This window comes from Protomyctophum parallelum (assembly GCF_964188405.1).
Source record: "Protomyctophum parallelum genome assembly, chromosome: 19".
Taxonomy (NCBI): domain Eukaryota; kingdom Metazoa; phylum Chordata; class Actinopteri; order Myctophiformes; family Myctophidae; genus Protomyctophum; species Protomyctophum parallelum.
The window spans coordinates 41,584,011-41,601,424 of record NC_139717.1 but is presented as its reverse complement, the minus strand read 5'-3'; the positions used below and the strand labels follow the sequence as shown (position 1 = coordinate 41,601,424).

At 42.1% G+C, this 17,414-nt stretch overlaps 1 protein-coding gene across 1 annotated transcript in view; it reads right to left on the bottom strand.

Annotated features, from left to right (window-relative positions):
- Nucleotides 1-997: 997 nt before the first annotated feature.
- The window catches only part of plcb4b (phospholipase C, beta 4b), a 90,549-nt gene continuing 74,132 nt past the window's right edge, over nucleotides 998-17,414 (bottom strand). The window contains exons 19-30 of the mRNA XM_083790629.1: nucleotides 14,767-14,855; nucleotides 13,943-14,096; nucleotides 11,088-11,137; nucleotides 10,318-10,383; nucleotides 9,516-9,631; nucleotides 9,183-9,258; nucleotides 8,676-8,851; nucleotides 6,157-6,258; nucleotides 5,655-5,712; nucleotides 5,360-5,446; nucleotides 4,058-4,094; nucleotides 998-1,845 (exon numbers count right to left, since the gene is read on the bottom strand). Coding sequence (XP_083646755.1) covers nucleotides 1,769-1,845; nucleotides 4,058-4,094; nucleotides 5,360-5,446; nucleotides 5,655-5,712; nucleotides 6,157-6,258; nucleotides 8,676-8,851; nucleotides 9,183-9,258; nucleotides 9,516-9,631; nucleotides 10,318-10,383; nucleotides 11,088-11,137; nucleotides 13,943-14,096; nucleotides 14,767-14,855 — 1,088 coding nt within the window. The 3' untranslated portion in view covers nucleotides 998-1,768. The remainder of the gene's footprint in view (nucleotides 1,846-4,057; nucleotides 4,095-5,359; nucleotides 5,447-5,654; nucleotides 5,713-6,156; nucleotides 6,259-8,675; nucleotides 8,852-9,182; nucleotides 9,259-9,515; nucleotides 9,632-10,317; nucleotides 10,384-11,087; nucleotides 11,138-13,942; nucleotides 14,097-14,766; nucleotides 14,856-17,414) is intronic.

Genomic DNA, 17,414 nt, shown 5'->3' with positions numbered 1-17,414 from the left:
TGAGAAAAGGACTACAACGATATAGGGCCAATCTCGCTAGTGTTCATAACAATCACCCCCCCGACATCCATCCCTTAGGGGCAGGGGTCTTCAACGTTTTTTCAGGCCATGGACCCTTTAGCTGAGAGAGAGAAGAAGAAGCAGGGACCCCCAACACACTACTTATTGGATTCATTCAGTTAAATGTGTTTTTAGACATTTAGCGACTTCAATACTTTGTAAACTTGGACCTTTGGCTCGGGTCTTTTCCCCCTATACGCCAAACCTCTTTGCTGAAAATAGCCAATCTCTACAAGGTCAGCTTGTAGGCCTGAGGCCCGGACCCCCTGTTGAAGACCCCCTAGTAACAACACAGATGGACGATTACAGCAGCCAGCATTGACATGTTGCTGTACCAATGACGACGTGACTTTTCTTTTGACAATGTCCTTCGCACAACCACTTTATCCTCGCACAGGGGGGAACGTTACACTCATTCACCCTTTTTCAGTTCACGGAAAAATAAAGGCCAATTCATACAGTAGTCGCTGCAACAACTGTATTATTGCCTGTTTGGCAGCATCACCCAATAATATTAAGCCACCAGAGTGGCGCACACACACACACACACACACACACACACACACACACCGTGGCACACATGCTGTAATGGTGCATGGTACTTCACACTTTGCATCATGTTATATACAGTATATATAATATATATATATATATATATATATTCCCATTCTGAACGGGAACCCATTTTGGTGTCGGCATCATGTCATGCTTTAGCTATTGAAAAATAGCAGATCTACAAGCTCATATCGCGCCACCGAGTGGCGCGATACGAGCTTGTAGGTCTGCTATTTTTTTTTTTATCGAAGAACGACTGACTTTTTTTTTTAGAATCTGATCTCAGGTCAGAACGGGTTATAATCAGACCAATGTGTGTGTCCAGTGGAAACCTCGTATGAATCTGATCTCAGGTCAGAATGGGATATATATATATAAATTATAATATAGTGCATCCCCCTTGCAGGCTGCCCCGTCGTCGGGCACGGGTCATGTTTGATTGGTCAATGTGACTGTACCGTCCATCTGTCAGTCTGTCTCTGTCCATGCTACCTCCAGAGTCCTCCTTCAACACATTTCTTTGTCAAATCAAACATGTTGCAGTGCTACGACTATGTGGGGGCTTGTCCACTCCTTCATACAGTGATGTATATATGTTTCACATATATACTGAGTGTATATATATATATATATATAGTATACATACACACACGCTTTTTACATTCTTGTCGAAGTACAGAAACCCTACAGTAATGCACTGCTACATTTCTCCACACTGTTTATGTTAGCCTACCACATATAAAGTGCTCAGGACAGGACAGCTGTGTAGTGTAAGTCAAATCATAGATATCCCACCCTCCCCTTACACACACACACACACACGTACGCACGCACACACACACACGCACACACACACACACACACACACACACACACACACACACACACACAAAACAAACACTGTGTGTGAAGTACTTGCAGTTACTCTGCTGCCGATAGAAAGAAGTCGATCAAAAACATGAGAGGATATTGATTACATCAGACTGCGTGTGTGTGTGTGTGTGTGCGTACGTGCGTGTGTACGTGTAGTATGTGTGTAAATACAGGGTACCACAATAAATGCAGACATACAATATAGGTAGGTAGGGCATAAGTTCTGGTAGAGAGAGAGTGTGTGTGTGTGTGTGCACACGCTTGGTGCAGGTCTCTCGTGTCAGTCGCTCAAACCACTGAGGCAGGTCTGCGATCCATCTCCTGCTCCAACTTCACCATCTGCTGCATTTCCTTGGCCTGGGAAGAAATACAACACACGGGGTTAGGGTTACACACAAACACACGCACGCATGCACAAACGCACGCACGCACGCACAGCTTTAGATCATCCATTTTCAGCGAAGATTAGGTGTAGAGAGAGGGGGGGGGGGGGAATGCAGACCTAGTATAACCCATTCTGACCGGGCACCCATTTTGGTGTCAGCATCATGTTATGCTTTAGCTATTGAAAAATAGCAGATCTACAAGCTCATATCGCGCCACCGAGTGGCGCGATACGAGCTTGTAGGTCTGCTATTTTTGAAAAATCGAAGACACTTTTAGAATCTGATCTCAGGTCAGAATGGGTTAATAATGAAACTGTCAGGATGTAATAGACATTTTTAGAATCTGATCTCAGGTCAGAATGGGATCAAGCCCTAGGGTACCCCGGTCAACAGAACATATAAGGCTTAAGTCGCATTTGTTTTATAACGATAAATCTAGAACTGCACTGAGCACTGGTCTCTGCAGGAATATGAAAAATCGGACAGATCCGACTTGATCACATGCACTTCTATGTCAAAAAGAAATGCTCCTCCTGCAGTGGCATCCGTGTGAAAAGGTTGGGGCAGAGGTTCTGCCCTGGCATTTAGGGAGTCTGTGTGTGTGTGCACAGCTTCACGTCGACCGCCGGGCCACTGGTGCCGGAGTAGGGCTGCGAATCTTTAGGTGTCCCACGATTCGATTCGATTCCGATTCTTGGGGTGACGATTCGATTCAAAAACGATCTTTTCGATTTTTCCGATTCTCGATTAAAATTCTTTTTTTTTCGATTCTAAAGCAGTTTTTTATTTTTTATTAAAAACAATTAAATAGAATTTTAGCATGATCTATTCCAGTCTTCTGGCATGAAAGCAGAGTACATTTAGTAAAAAGCTTGTATAATTGTAAAGGTTTTATCAACTGAATGATTTAAACACACAAAGGAGTAAGAACATGTCTCATTTATTTAGCTTGCACAAATTTGAACCAGTACAAAAGTTACAAAATCTCTTCTCACTCAATACCAGAACATACAATACAATAGTATTAAAACAGGTGTAAAATAAATACAATTGGCAGGCTTAGCTTAGCTGGTAGTAAATGCACTATGCAGAAACACAGGCCATAATGCATTGCATTTTTTTTTTTTTGCACAAATGTACCTGTCAGGTACAGGTACATTTTTGGAAAATGAGAATTGATTCTGAATCGGACGGCATTAGAATCGCGATTCTAACTCAAATCGATTTTTTTTGACAGCCCTATGCCGGAGATTAGCCGTCCACACAGACTGTGACACGCAGACAGACGGACGGACGGAGGATTAAAACAACCGTCAGGAGTTTACAGTGTGAGGGCACAGCAGTGCCTCAGCAGCTTGGAGTGGCACGTGACGTGTGTCTATCCAAGGAGGACACACCGGACACGTTGGTAATGACCGCTGTACTGCACAAGGTTGTGATATCGTCACTGTCGGGCGGAAACCTCTTACGTTCCGCCATTCTAACATTTCTTCCCCTGAATTAACGCCGCCCTACTAGGTCATACTACAGCGTCCAAAACAAAAGCATCAAAAGTAGCAGATCCACAAGAGCTTGTCGATCTGCTATTTTTGAATTTGAATCGAGAAAAGTAACAGTTTTTGGACGTACAGTATGAGGTTTCCACCCGACAGAGACGATATATACGATGAAAGCAGAGGACGGTGTGGCAGGCAGAGGGGTTCCGTGCGCCAGGCCAGGAGTTCTGTTTCTGCTTAGTAATGACTTCTGAGTCACAGTGATAAATGACTCCAGCTTGCGTGACAACCCGAAAGCTGCCGGACAAAAACTTGGGCCTGCTTTTTTTTTCTTTTTAAAACACAAAGGGAATATGAATGATCTTTTCTTTCTTTTCTTTTCTTTTTTTCGTCGCCCCAGCCTGGCACGGTATCCATTTCTATTCTATTCTTGCTTTGCTTTACGCATCTGTGATTCACTCGAGAAATCCCTGAGAATGTTAAGTCACAACACTTCCGGTAGGGAGGGAAACACAGAAATGTGAACACATTGGATGTGGAAATGGTTTAAAATAGGAACACACAACAAAGGAGTAGATGAAAGCAGGTCATACAATGTTTAAGATAAGAAACAACAAAATAACTGGAAACAGAGGGGGATGAAGAAGAGGGATCATGGGTAGAGTTGAGTGAGATGAAGATGCCTACCTTGAACCTGTTTGTTTGCATGGTGTGTTTTCAAAAGCTGTGCCAAAAAGAAGCAAATCAAATTACCACTTTGACCCTGGCATCCCAATGTTGGGAAATGGACATCAAAAAATCTGAACATATTTAAAAAATAGCTGATCTACAAGCTGACATTGCACCCGGGAGTCGATGCATTGTGAGCTTGTAGATAGGCAATTTTTGTATTATTTGGAAAACGTTGAGGTCAAGTGGTTAAAGGTATATTCAGTGATTTCACTCAAAAACCATAGGTTTCGTTTTTGGCTGTGGGACCCAGCCTTTCGTCCAATCAGGATAGAGAGTCAAAAACGAAACCTAAGGGTTTTTGACCCCCAGGGGTTAACTGGGGACAGGGAGGAACTCCTTATATGGTCAGCACACTCTATAGTAGAGAGGATTATCACAACAAAACAAAAAAATAAGTGATATTTGAATTAAGTGAAATCACTGAATATACCTTTAAGTGGTTCGAAAAGATGAATGAATACACGTATGTGCAGACAAATGCACGCATGGAACCATGGCAACATAAAATACAACAATGAAGACCTTTGGTGTTAGTATGTGAATTGAAGTCTTTTATGTTTTTAGCAGTGGAATAAAAATGGCATGTAAATACCGTACTTTAGTCCAAAGCAGGCCTGAAATTCTGTAATTTTAGGGGCAAGGCCACTTGGACCATTTGGCACAAATGCCAGGGCAGAAAGGCCTTATAATAATTCAATCATTTTAAGTCCACATTTCTTTCTAAACAAACAAACCAATCTTTTATTGGTATTATTTGCCGATAAATATTATACTAAGCCCTGGAATTATTTACCGATAAATATTATACTAAGCCATGGAATTATTTACAGATAAATATAATGCTAAGCCCTGGAATTATTTACAGATACATATTATGCTAAGCCCTGGACTAGTCAGAGTCACTGGACACATTTGAAGATGGATGGAGGGGTCAGGGGTAGTTAATAGACATGTGTGTGTTTCTAGCTAGTGCTCGTTGACCCTTGTTAATGTCAAGGCAATTATGTTTTTGCACTGTCAAATAGGTACAGTATATAAATTGTATATACTTGTATAGACATATATCACCCTGTGCTCATACTGTATTGCATAAATCTTTGTGTTTGAACACAAAATGTGCCACAGCAGCCACAGCCTTCATGGACTCCATGAAACTCGGTTAAACCAGTATGTTTTCATTACAACTGTTTCTAGGTTGAACGCAATTCACTTTGGTTGAATTAAAACTGGCAGACAGAGTGAGTTTGTGTGTCCCACCTGCTCGTTGAACTTCTCCAGTTTGTCCAACTGTTCTCTCTGGTTCTTCTCCAGTTGTTCCATTTCCTTCTGGTGCTTCATGGCCAGCTGGGGAAAACAACAGAATCGCGCCGAGAAATCAGGCATAGACCTGACTGATGTTTCTGGTATCAAGACATTTATCTGTGTATGTGACCAATCTATTCCTTTACATCTACAGTATGAACTAAAGAGAATCTCCGCCCCTACCAGAAGGGATCTCTCAAACTGTGGCCAACACTGTACAACAAGGTGAAAAACAAAGAGAGGGACCAACCCTTTTCCTCTCGTCCAGGAACTTCTTTGTGTTGCTGCTGTTCAGTTCTCGCACTCTCCTGAAGAGTAGAGACAGAAGTCACAAGGTCAAACATTTAACCACTTTCAACACGCCATCACTATTTTGGGCATGTCGTTATTATTATTATTATTATAAGATGCTGGACTAGATAAGAAACAAAAGAAAATAAAAGCAAAGAAAAAAGGGGTATCAAATCAAATGGAACTTTATTTCCAACGACCAAGGTTGAATAAGTGCTTTATAGAGCATATAAAGTACAGACAGGCAAAACAAAAAAGATAAATAAATTTAAGACAGAGGAAATCTTCTCTTTGTGAGAAGTGTGTGTGTGTGTGTGTGTGTGTGTGTGTGTGTGTGTAGTGTGTGTGTGTGTGTGTAGTGTGTGTGTGTGTGTGTGTGTGTGTGTGTGTGTGTGTGTGTGTGTGTGTGTGTGTGTGTGTGTGTGTGTGTGTGTGTGTGTGTGTGTGCGCGCACGTCCCACCTCTCCCTCTCAGCCTTGTTTTTAATGCTCTTGTCCTGGCTGATGGCTTTGCTGTTCTCCATGGACGACTTGGCCTGGTTGGCACGCATCTCTTTGCTCTGCCTGTGATGAAGCAACAGACAGGTAGATGGGTAGAAGAAGGTTATTTTTTAACCCATTCTGACCTGAGATCAGATTCATACGAGGTTTCCACTGGACACACACACTGGTCTGATTAACCCATTCTGACCTCAGATCAGATTCTAGAAATGTCAGTCGCTCTTCGATTTTTCAAAAATAGCAGACCTACAAGCTCGTATCGCGCCACTCGGTGGCGCGATATGAGCTTGTAGATCTGCTATTTTTCAATAGCTAAAGCATAACATGATGCTGACACCAAAATGGGTGCCCGTTCAGAATGGGTTAATAACAATTGATTACGGTGATCAGCTGCGTCCAGAACGTCAATATATCGGAATCATCTTTTTAGACAAAAAACAACCTTGGTTTGCGGCTGATTTATCTAAACGATAGTATTTTGCTTACAAAAAGTATGTTTTGGGTGGATGAAATGACAATCCCGAGACATGTTACATAGCAGATTTTTACTAGCCTGGCTAATAAGAGAGACTCAAATCACACTGTGGTATTTGAGTCTGGAGATGCTGTGTATCGATCTTGTTTCCCGGGGGGGGGCGGGTTCAAACATTTTCTCTTTGACGCAATTGGTCAGAGCTACTGTCAGTCAAAGGTCTCAAGCATTGAACATCACTGTACCAAAGCCCCGCCCATATTGCATACTGTGTCCAGATTGGCCACACCAGTTCTCTGGTGTAGGAAATGGGCGTATACAATTGAGCCTCTCCAGACCGTAATCCGCCGGCAGGCAAACAGGCTGATTCGGTCTGGCTTATTAGCCAGGCTAGATTTTTTACTTCCTGACTCAGCAGCTTCCGGACAAAACGGCTTTCAAGTTAAGAGCCTCGCTCATTGACTTATAATGTGACCCGTGCCACACTAAGCCGCCACTAGACGGCGGTCAATGAGTTAATTCATAATATTATTAGGGCAGAGACTAATTGCGATTAATTTACGATTAATTAACTACAGAAAAATTAATGCATTAAAAGAATTAACGCATTTTAATCGCACTATTTTTTCCACTGCGGAACGTTGTCACTGGACAGTTTTCAGACGGATCTGCGCACCAAGTTTCCGTGTCCTCTTCAGACAATAACACCACCAGACACCGCAGACAGTTCACCAGACTGGGGGAAGCCGCTGAGATCACTTTGCTTGCCCCCGTGGATTGGAAATAGGCTTTAAAAGGCTATCCGATGGTAGCGTGGATTACAGCACAGTTGTGTGCAATTATTCAATAAAGAATTATTACCCCTATTACTACAAAAACAATGTTTTATTGCTTAAACTTATGTATTCACTATTCATTGATTCACTAGTATACCAAAATCCATTTGAAAAAATTGCTTTCTCACTGTTCTCGGGTCAAATAATGATATGCGATTAAAATGCGATTAATCTAGATTAATTAATCGCAAAGCCTCTGATTAATTAGATTCATTTTTTTAATCGAGTCCCAGCTCTAAATATTATATCAGATTTTCAATTCGGGTTTTAGGAGTGGAAATGGGAGGTTGTTGATGTAAAGGGGGGACGGTGCCACTTTTAATTTACCGGAGTTTGACATATACAGTACATACAGTCTCCTACAACACTATGACACATACGCTCTCATACGCACGCCACACACACACACGCACTCACTCACATCTTTTAGGCCAGGGTAGCTCCTATATCTGTTAAAGGACCTATAACATAAAATTCAACTTTTTAAATTTATTTTGTGTTTTTGGGGCTCCCATATGTCTTTTCTATCCCCACAAATAACCAATTTTGAACAATCAGGCTTTCATATCATATAGGTGCTTTAATGGAAATTGCTCTCAGGGACAGCTCAACTGATTTTGGTCTCATCGTGATGTCATCAATGTCACCCTACTTTGTATAATTCCTCCTCTTCTTCAGTCTTCAGTTCCAAATTTGCAATTCCACTTTGTTTACAATGTCCACCATTGTTGATTTTCCAAGCTGGCATGGAATGGAAACAAGCCTGGTTTTATCTAGCATCAGTATTATAATGACTCAAATATTAAATAATCTGCATATCAGCACCCCCACAACCTCAGGACATTGTGGTACTGCAGCTAAAACTGATTTCAAAGTCCAGAAAGAAATGACAAGGACTGGTTATATCAGAGTGGTGATTGAGGCTCAAACCATTAGAAATAACTTTGAGGGACATAGACAATATGATATTAAATATTAAAAGCAGTTTTAAAATGCATGTTATTTGCACTTTAAATAGTGAGCCATAGGAAGAACCCCTGACATACGGTTGATGTCTTTTTGTCTTGCTATAGTATGAAGGAAAGATTATTAAAAAATATGGAGATATGAGGTTTGTGCCAACCGATCAACAGTCACAATCAAAACAAGTGCATGTGTTGGTTCCTCCTCACCGCTCGTGGATGAGTTTGAGCTGCGTGGTCTGCTGCTCAGAGACGGAGGTCAGTAGTTTTCGGAGGTGGTCACACTGCTGGGTGACATGGCTGTCTCTCATCTCCTGCTCCTCGCTGCTGTGGCCGCTGATCAGCTCCGACCACTCCTTAGTGTGCTGCGCTGTGATGTCCTTCACCTGCACGCACGCCCACACACACACACACACACACATCACATGCACGGGAGACGCACACACACATCACATGCACAGGTTCATATCCAGGTGCAATCAACACACAAGACAGATATAAGACACAGTGTTTGTACAAACACACAGACGCAAATAGATATGTCAATGCAGGCGTGCACGCCCACACACACACACACACACACACACACACACACACACACACACACACACACGCACACACACACGCACACACGCACAAAACAAACACACACACGTCAGTCACAGGCAGGGCGGAGCTACAAGCTCACTCTGCATTAAGAAGACAGACCAGACGTACCTTAGCTTTGTGGTCTGTGGATAACGTCTGGATCTTATCCTCCGTCTCCTTCTTCAGCTCCTGGCAGTTGTTCTCCCTGCAGGGACACCAGAGACCAGACACACTGAGCCTGGGCACCACAGGAGTCACATAACGTATTCTGACCTGAGATCAGATTCATACGAGGTTTCCGCCGGACACACACTGGTCTGATGAACCCATTCTGACCTGAGATCAGATTCTAAAAATGTCAGTCGCTCTTCGATTTTTCAATAGCTAAAGCATAACATGATGCTGACACCAAAATGGGTGCCCGGTCAGAATGGGTTAAAAGTTCATGCTTCTCCCGCTCACCCTCGTTTCTTGATGGCCTTCTCCAGGAGCTTCTCCTGCGCCATCTTCTCCTTGTCGTGCTGAGACACCAACTTGTCCACCTGCGTGCAGTGGGATTTCTGCATGGCATTTTGATCCTGGCGAGGGGGAAACATCATCAAATCAAAACATGATATCAGTTAGAATAGTAAATGACGGGGGGTCGGTTTGTTGGTTGGGTTGGTCAGTTATTTAATATGCATTTGAAAAATAGGCAATGGATTGGTCCTGATTTGAGCAGATGTCTTATGCGGCAGGCTAATAAGAGCAAGACTGGCTAAAGCCCCTCACCATGCAAAGTTTGTAAACCCACACAGTACAATCTATGAAACATCCACCATGGTCGGAGTTAAGACACGCTTCCATGCTAGAAAGTGAAATATAAACATTGGAACATTTAGTGAAATGTGTCCTTTGCATTTACCCATCCTCATCATTAGGACCAGTGGGAGCTCATAACATAATAATTAATTCGGCACCCAAGGGTGCAGTTAAGGAGGTTAAGTATCTTGCTCAGGGACACATACTGTAGAGACTGGGCGGTGCGGGGGTGAAACAGGGACATTGGGATTCCCAGATGGCGCCTCTACCCATTCAGCTATGGCCGCCCCTCAGCCATGTGTGTGTGAGATCAAAGGTAGTACTGTACCTCCCATCCTTTCTCTTTGTCTCCTACTCTCTCTATCAGTCTCTCTACTGCCCTCAGCCTTTTGTCTCAGAGTCTTTGTCCGGTGTAATTGATCTTTCGTATGGCTAACAGATCTGTTGTGTAACAACCACCCACCTTTGAATGTTTCTTCTTCAAAGCGTTCAGCTCTTTCTGCTGTTTCTTAATCAGTTTAAGGTACGTCTGCAGGGGTGAGAAACAATTAGATTACAAAACGCTTCGTAATGGACAGATTCACTGAGATGCAGGCTTGAACATCGGACCCACAAATGAAGGCCTTCTGTGTGCATAATACTTTTGACGCCGTTTCCAAATGCCCACTACACCTCAAGTGGTTGACATTATTATGTTAGTAATTATCATTGTCAGGCAAGAACATGGCAGGACTTTATTGGGTTAACACGTTCACTGGATTTGGAATGGAAACTGGAATCTTTTGCTTTGGACTTTTTAAAGGGATTGTGACATAAAAAAAAGTTTTTAAACATTCAGTAGATCTTCTGTGGTCTGGGGTTTTCTGGCTCAAACAAGTGCTCTGATTTGCCTGTGGACTGTGATGTAATGGTCCACAAATCCCATATATGACATAAGAATTTGCCAGCAGATGTCACCGTTGAGGGATTTTGCCTGTTTTCATTGCAGCTCAAAATGCATCAGAACACACAGAGAAAACCCCAGACCACAGAAAATCCACTGTATGTTCAAAGTATGTTTAAGTATAATGTCAAGGTTTAGTTTTTTGGTTACCACATTGACACGAGTAAAACACTATGAAATAACACTTAAGGGATAAAAGATAGATTTTAAGCTGCTTTAACATAGATAGAGATACTCAGATGAATGTTTTACAATAAACAATTGATACATTCTGCAGTCAAAATACCAACCTTCATTTGTTTCAAGTCATCGATGCTGACATTAGGCACAAGTGCATTATCTGGAAAAGAAGATGTATGTGATTAGCATGTGAATTAAATAAGTGCAGATAAATAAGGTAAGAGTGCTGGAAAGTATACACTACATGTTCACATAAAGACATTTGTGTTTTGCATGTTCACTACTAACTAAATCTACTGTACATGTTCACTACTAACTGCATCTACTGTACATGTTCACTACTAACTACTAACTGCATCTACTGTACATGTTCACTACTAACTACTAACTGTATCTACTGTAGATATGATGCATGTTCACTACTAACTACTAACTGCATCTACTGTACATGTTCAGTACTAATTACTAACTGCATCTACTGTACATGTTCACTACTAACTACTAACTGCATCTACTGTACATGTTCAGTACTAACTACTAACTAAATCTACTGTACATGTTCACTACTAACTGCATCTACTGTACATGTTCACTACTAACTACTAACTGCATCTACTGTACATGTTCACTACTAACTGCATCTACTGTACATGTTCACTACTAACTACTAACTGCATCTACTGTACATGTTCAGTACTAACTACTAACTGCATCTACTGTACATGTTCACTACTAACTACTAACTGTATCTACTGTACATGTTCACTACTAACTACATCTACTGTACATGTTCACTACTAACTACTAACTGCATCTACTGTACATGTTCACTACTAACTACTAACTGTATCTACTGTACATGTTCACTACTAACTACTGACTGCATCTACTGTATATGTTCAGTACTAACTACTAACTGCATCTACTGTACATGTTCACTACTAACTACTAACTGTATCTACTGTAGATAAGATGCATGTTCACTACTAACTACTAACTGCATCTACTGTAGATATGATATTGTCTCTGTCGGGCGGAAACCTCATATGTCCAAAACTGTTCATTTAAGGATTCAAAATCAAACGTAACAGATCGACGAGCTCAAGATGCTGGTAAATCTGCTTTTTTTTATACTTTTGTGCGACACTTATGGTCAAGTAAGGCATTAATTTCCCTCAAAAACACAAAAAAATATGGAGATAAGGTTTCTGCACAACAGCAATAATATAACGATGAATGTGCTTCACGTAAAACAGAACAAAAACATGCCGACGTGTGTAACAAGTGCAGTGTGAAGTGAATTAAAAACGTTAACCACTTAAACCCTCTAAACCCTTTAGCCCTTATCCCATTCTGACCGGGCACCCATTTTGGTGTTAGCATCATGTTATGCTTTATCTATTGAAAAATAGCAGATCTACAAGCTCATATCGCGCCACCGAGTGGCGCGATACGAGCTTGTAGGTCTGCTATTTTTGAAAGAAATCGAAGAACGACTGACATTTTTAGAATCTGATCTCAGGTCAGAATGGGTTCATCAGACCAGTGTGTGTCCGGCGGAAACCTCGTATGAATCTGATCTCAGGTCAGAATGGGTTATTGATAGATTACAGTAAGGTAGACAGGACACGGGGAGAGAGATAGGGGGAAGACATAAAGTAAAGCTTGTCGGGATCGGGACTCGAACCCGCGACACACTGTCATGCGGGAATACCAGCCAAGGTGCCTGGACCGATAAGTCGTACTTAGTCCACTCTTTCCTCCTCGTTACACCAAATCTCATAGACGAAAATTGTCGATCTATATAAGCTCACATATTGTAGAACTCTTTGCTTAATGCTAGGGTTCAAGTGGTTAATACAGTGAGCAAACGTTTCAACGTCTACATTGTGGAAAGGCCCTGTGACAAAAGCAAGCGTTGACATAAAGCTGAACAAACTAAAGCCACAACATCCCGTGTCCTTACAGCCTCAACCGGGCCCTTAAAAACTAAAACAAAAGATGGAGAAACCTTGGGAAGAATCTGAATTGTTGGGACCCCCTTCCAGGGTGGACAGGCGTGCAATAGGTGCCGAACAAAAAAACAAAGAAAAAACTGTTAAAGTACTATCATCAGGCATAATGAGGCAATATTATGTATAGTCAAAGAAAAAAATACAGTAAGAAATCAAATGTAAGTAAGAATCAAACAATAAAGTTACAATCTATGGAAAGGCCTTGATACAATAATGTTTTAAGAAGTGCCTACAGTACCTGTCTGTGTGTCTGTTTGGTGCGAGTGAGTGTTTTTACCTCTGCGCCAGGGATGCACAAACCTTTTCAGCAATGGCCCAGAAATACTGATCCATACTTGTCACGATCCACCCAACGTGCTACTTATTTATAATAACCCACAGTTTGTGCACCACTGTTGTACGCCCATGTGGTTGTGGTCACATATGTCTGCAGTGTGTGTGTGTGTGTGTGTGTGTGTGTGTGTGTGCGTGCGTGCGTGCGTGCATGTGTGGAGGCAAAACAGGTCACCAAACAGTGTCCCTACTCTCTACTATAATTGGCAGCCGCCACATATGGTGGAGACAGTGTTACTTAAACCCATAGAGTACTGAGTGACATGCTTATTGTATCATGAAAACACAGCACTTAAAACCCATTCTGACCGGGCACCCATTTTGGTGTCGGCATGATGTTATGCTTTAGCTATTGAAAAATAGCAGATCTACAAGCTCATATCGCGCCACCGAGTGGCGCGATACGAGCTTGTAGGTCTGCTATTTTTGAAAAATCGAAGAGCGACTGACATTTTTAGAATCTGATCTCAGGTCAGAATGGGTTCATCAGACCAGTGTGTGTCCGGCGGAAACCTCGTATGAATCTGATCTCAGGTCAGAATGGGTTAATATTTGTGTACTATAGTAGTCTCTCCTTTATGTGGACATGAATGAATGCACTGTTGAAACGTGTCTACCTTTCTTGGTCTCTCCCGTGTTGTTCTGTGCGTTGCTGGAGGTCTGGGCCAGGTCAGAGCTGCTCTGCGGCGTCACGTTGGCCTTCACGGTGCCGTCTCTCCCTTTTTTCTTGTCGTTCTTGGAACTGCCACTGGGAACGTCCGCTATGTCGTTCTGCACGCGTACGCACACACACGCACGCACGCACGCACACAGGCATACACGCACATACACACACGCACACACACACACACACACACACACACACACACACACACACACACAAAGAGGTGCGGACATCATGGATTTAATTTGGTATTGGTCTTTGTCTATTTGTGTGTGTGTGTGTGTGTGTGTGTGTGTGTGTGTGTGTGTGTGTTAGTGATGCGCTGGTCGACCTGTAACCCGTGGGTGCCCACGGGTTACCTGTAACCCGGGGTTACCTGTAACCACGGGTTACCTGCGGGTCGGGTCAGAGCGGGTCAAGAAATGTTAACTCTTTGGTTGTGGCGGGTCAAATAGTATACACATAATTATAGTATACACATATAGTATACACATATAGTATACACATAAAGTATACACATAAAGTATACACATATAGTATACACATATAGTATACACATATAGTATACACATATAGTATACACAAATAGTATACACAAATAGTATACACAAGTTGAACGGGTTGAGTAAAGAAATGCTGACTTTTTTGGCGGGGCGTGTCAAATTAGCATGAATGCGGGCACACGCAGGTTGCATTTCCCCCCAAGATTAGCATCATTAGTGTGTGTGTGTGTGTGTGTGTGTGTGTGTGTGTGTGTGTGTGCCCGCGCGCACGTACTGTGTCAATCCCCAGAGCCTTCATCTGGTCTGCTCTCTTCTCTGCAATGGTCAGAAACTTCTTGGGGTCTGACAAGGCGTCCACAATAGCTGCAACACATCATGATCAATAACACATCATGATTCAACAGTGAGATACACACACACACACACACACACACACACACACACACACACACACACACACACACAAACACACACACAGAGCGACTTGTTGTGTAGGGCTTGTTATGTGAAAGTTATCGGTTCCATTCTGGTTCTCCAGCTGTAATAATCTGTCTGGGAACATGTAATGAGGAAAGAATGTCACCCGTTAGCGGTTCAAGCACATAACTAGCAGGCCACAAAAACACCCATTCTGACCTGAGATCAGATTCTAAAAATGTCTATTACATCCTGACAGTTTCATTATTAACCCATTCTGACCTGAGATCAGATTCTAAAAGTGTCTTCGATTTTTCAAAAATAGCAGACCTACAAGCTCGTATCGCGCCACTCGGTGGCGCGATATGAGCTTGTAGATCTGCTATTTTTCAATAGCTAAAGCATAACGTGATGCCAACACCAAAATGGGTGCCCGGTCAGAATGGGTTAATTGATTATTGGAAGTTCATCTTGTCTACTGTCTCTGATATCATAGAGGTTGAAATACCACATGATCCAAGAATTTGGTTACTGGGTGACGTTACATTGATCAACACAAATTTCAACAAAGCATACTTTGTGTTACTCGCCAGTACAGCTGCGAAGAAAATCATCTTGGTTAATTGGAAATCTGAAAAATCACCTTCACAGAGACACTGGCTGAATGAGCTTTCATCATACTGTACCCCTGAAAAGATACTGTACAATGTAAGAAGAAGGCCTGCTACTTTTGAAAAGATATGGGGTAGGTTCTTTGAGGTTCTACCTTCAATATCGCCTCTGGGTTGATTTAGTTTGAGTTTTTATTTGTATTGTTATTTTCATGTATTTATCCGAGTTGTTGCTGTCAAGAGGTGTTGTGTACAATACAGAGTAATGAGAGCTGTGTAGTTTTCCTTTCTGGGGTTGGGGTGGTTGAGGGGGGTTTGTTTTTTACTGTTTTTTATCTTTTCCTTTTTGAGTTTGTCTTGTCTTGTTTAAAAAAAGAAAATAAATCATGATGCTGTAGTAATTCATTGTTGTAAATGATATCTGCATTATCAATAAATAAATCTTAAAAAAAAAAAAAACTTTCTTCTTTATTGGCGAATAGTGGTTAAAGGACCACTTCACCACTTTTCAACCTATCTTCATATAATAGGTCCTCACTAATAATCATGAAAGAATGGCACGGTTGTTTTCCTACTGTGTCTCATAGGAAGGCTGTGGGCAGTTTAGAAACCGTCCTCCAGTGACATCATCATTAGGCAGGTTTTCTTAAAACAAGATTTCTTTTTACAAAAACGTTTAGATTTTCGTGAGAACGATGGCTTCCATTTTCGCATTGCAACTTTTCAGGACTAGAAAGCCTGCAGTTTCTATTAGCTTGTATTCTCCGACGATGATGTCACTGGAGAGGACGGTTTCTGAACTGCCCACAGCCCTCCTATGAGACACAGACCGAGTAGAAAAACATTGCGCCATTTCTTCATGATTATTAGTGAGGACCTATTATATGAAGATAGGTTGTAAAGTGGTGAAGTGGTCCTTTAACCCATTCTGAACGGGAACCCATTTTGGTGTTTTTGGTGTAGCTATTGAAAAATAGCAGATCTACAAGCTCATAGCGCGCCACCGAGTGGCGCGCTATGAGCTTGTAGGTCTGCTGTTTTTGAAAAATCGAAGAACGACTGACATTCTTTAGAATCTGATCTCAGGTCAGAATGGGTTAAGCGTACGACTGACACTGAGCTGGGCATAATGACGGCATACAAAAGCAGAGGCGGTGTGTTTAGATTGTAAAGTGCTAGTGGTGTTAAAGTTAAACTGTAAAGTGCTTTTCACACATCGCCTTGCAAACAACAGAATGCTATGTGGAGACTGAGTCACATTGAGTTTCAGAGTGCATGGCCATTCAGAGACGGGCTGATTGACTTCATGGCTCCTGGTGCTGCTGCTGCTGCTAAGCGAGCCTCCATCTATCTGTGTGTTCCCGTTCTTTATAAACGGTACACACGTCTGACATTCAGATTCAAGAGGCTGCAATTTGCAATGCATGGGGCAGTCTCCGCGAGCTCTCGTATAATAATAAATACATTACATGGACTCCACCCCCGTGGGAATATTATTTCATACTGAAGTATAAGGTTAACATTCCCGCCATGACATTAATTCCTCTGAATTACTTCTTACTCAATACTGGGTTCCCCTGGGTCCTTGTGCAATGCACTCGCCAAGTGTGAACTCAAGTCAACTGGATGAATGGTTCTTGAGATATACAGTACCTATACAGACATGCAGAGACTTATTGAATTTGTAAGATAACAACAGTTCTTTAACACACATTTCTCCTCACGCCGTGAGTTCAGGCTGTCTGTGAGGCTGTGTTGAAGAACCAAAGCTAATAGTTGGTGGAGTTAATGGGATACTTGGGACCCCTCGTGATGCTGCCCCTTGGCTGTGTTTAATGACCAAAAGTCCAAATGTGTCGTTCAGTTGAGTCCTACAGTACAATGCTGCCCGCCA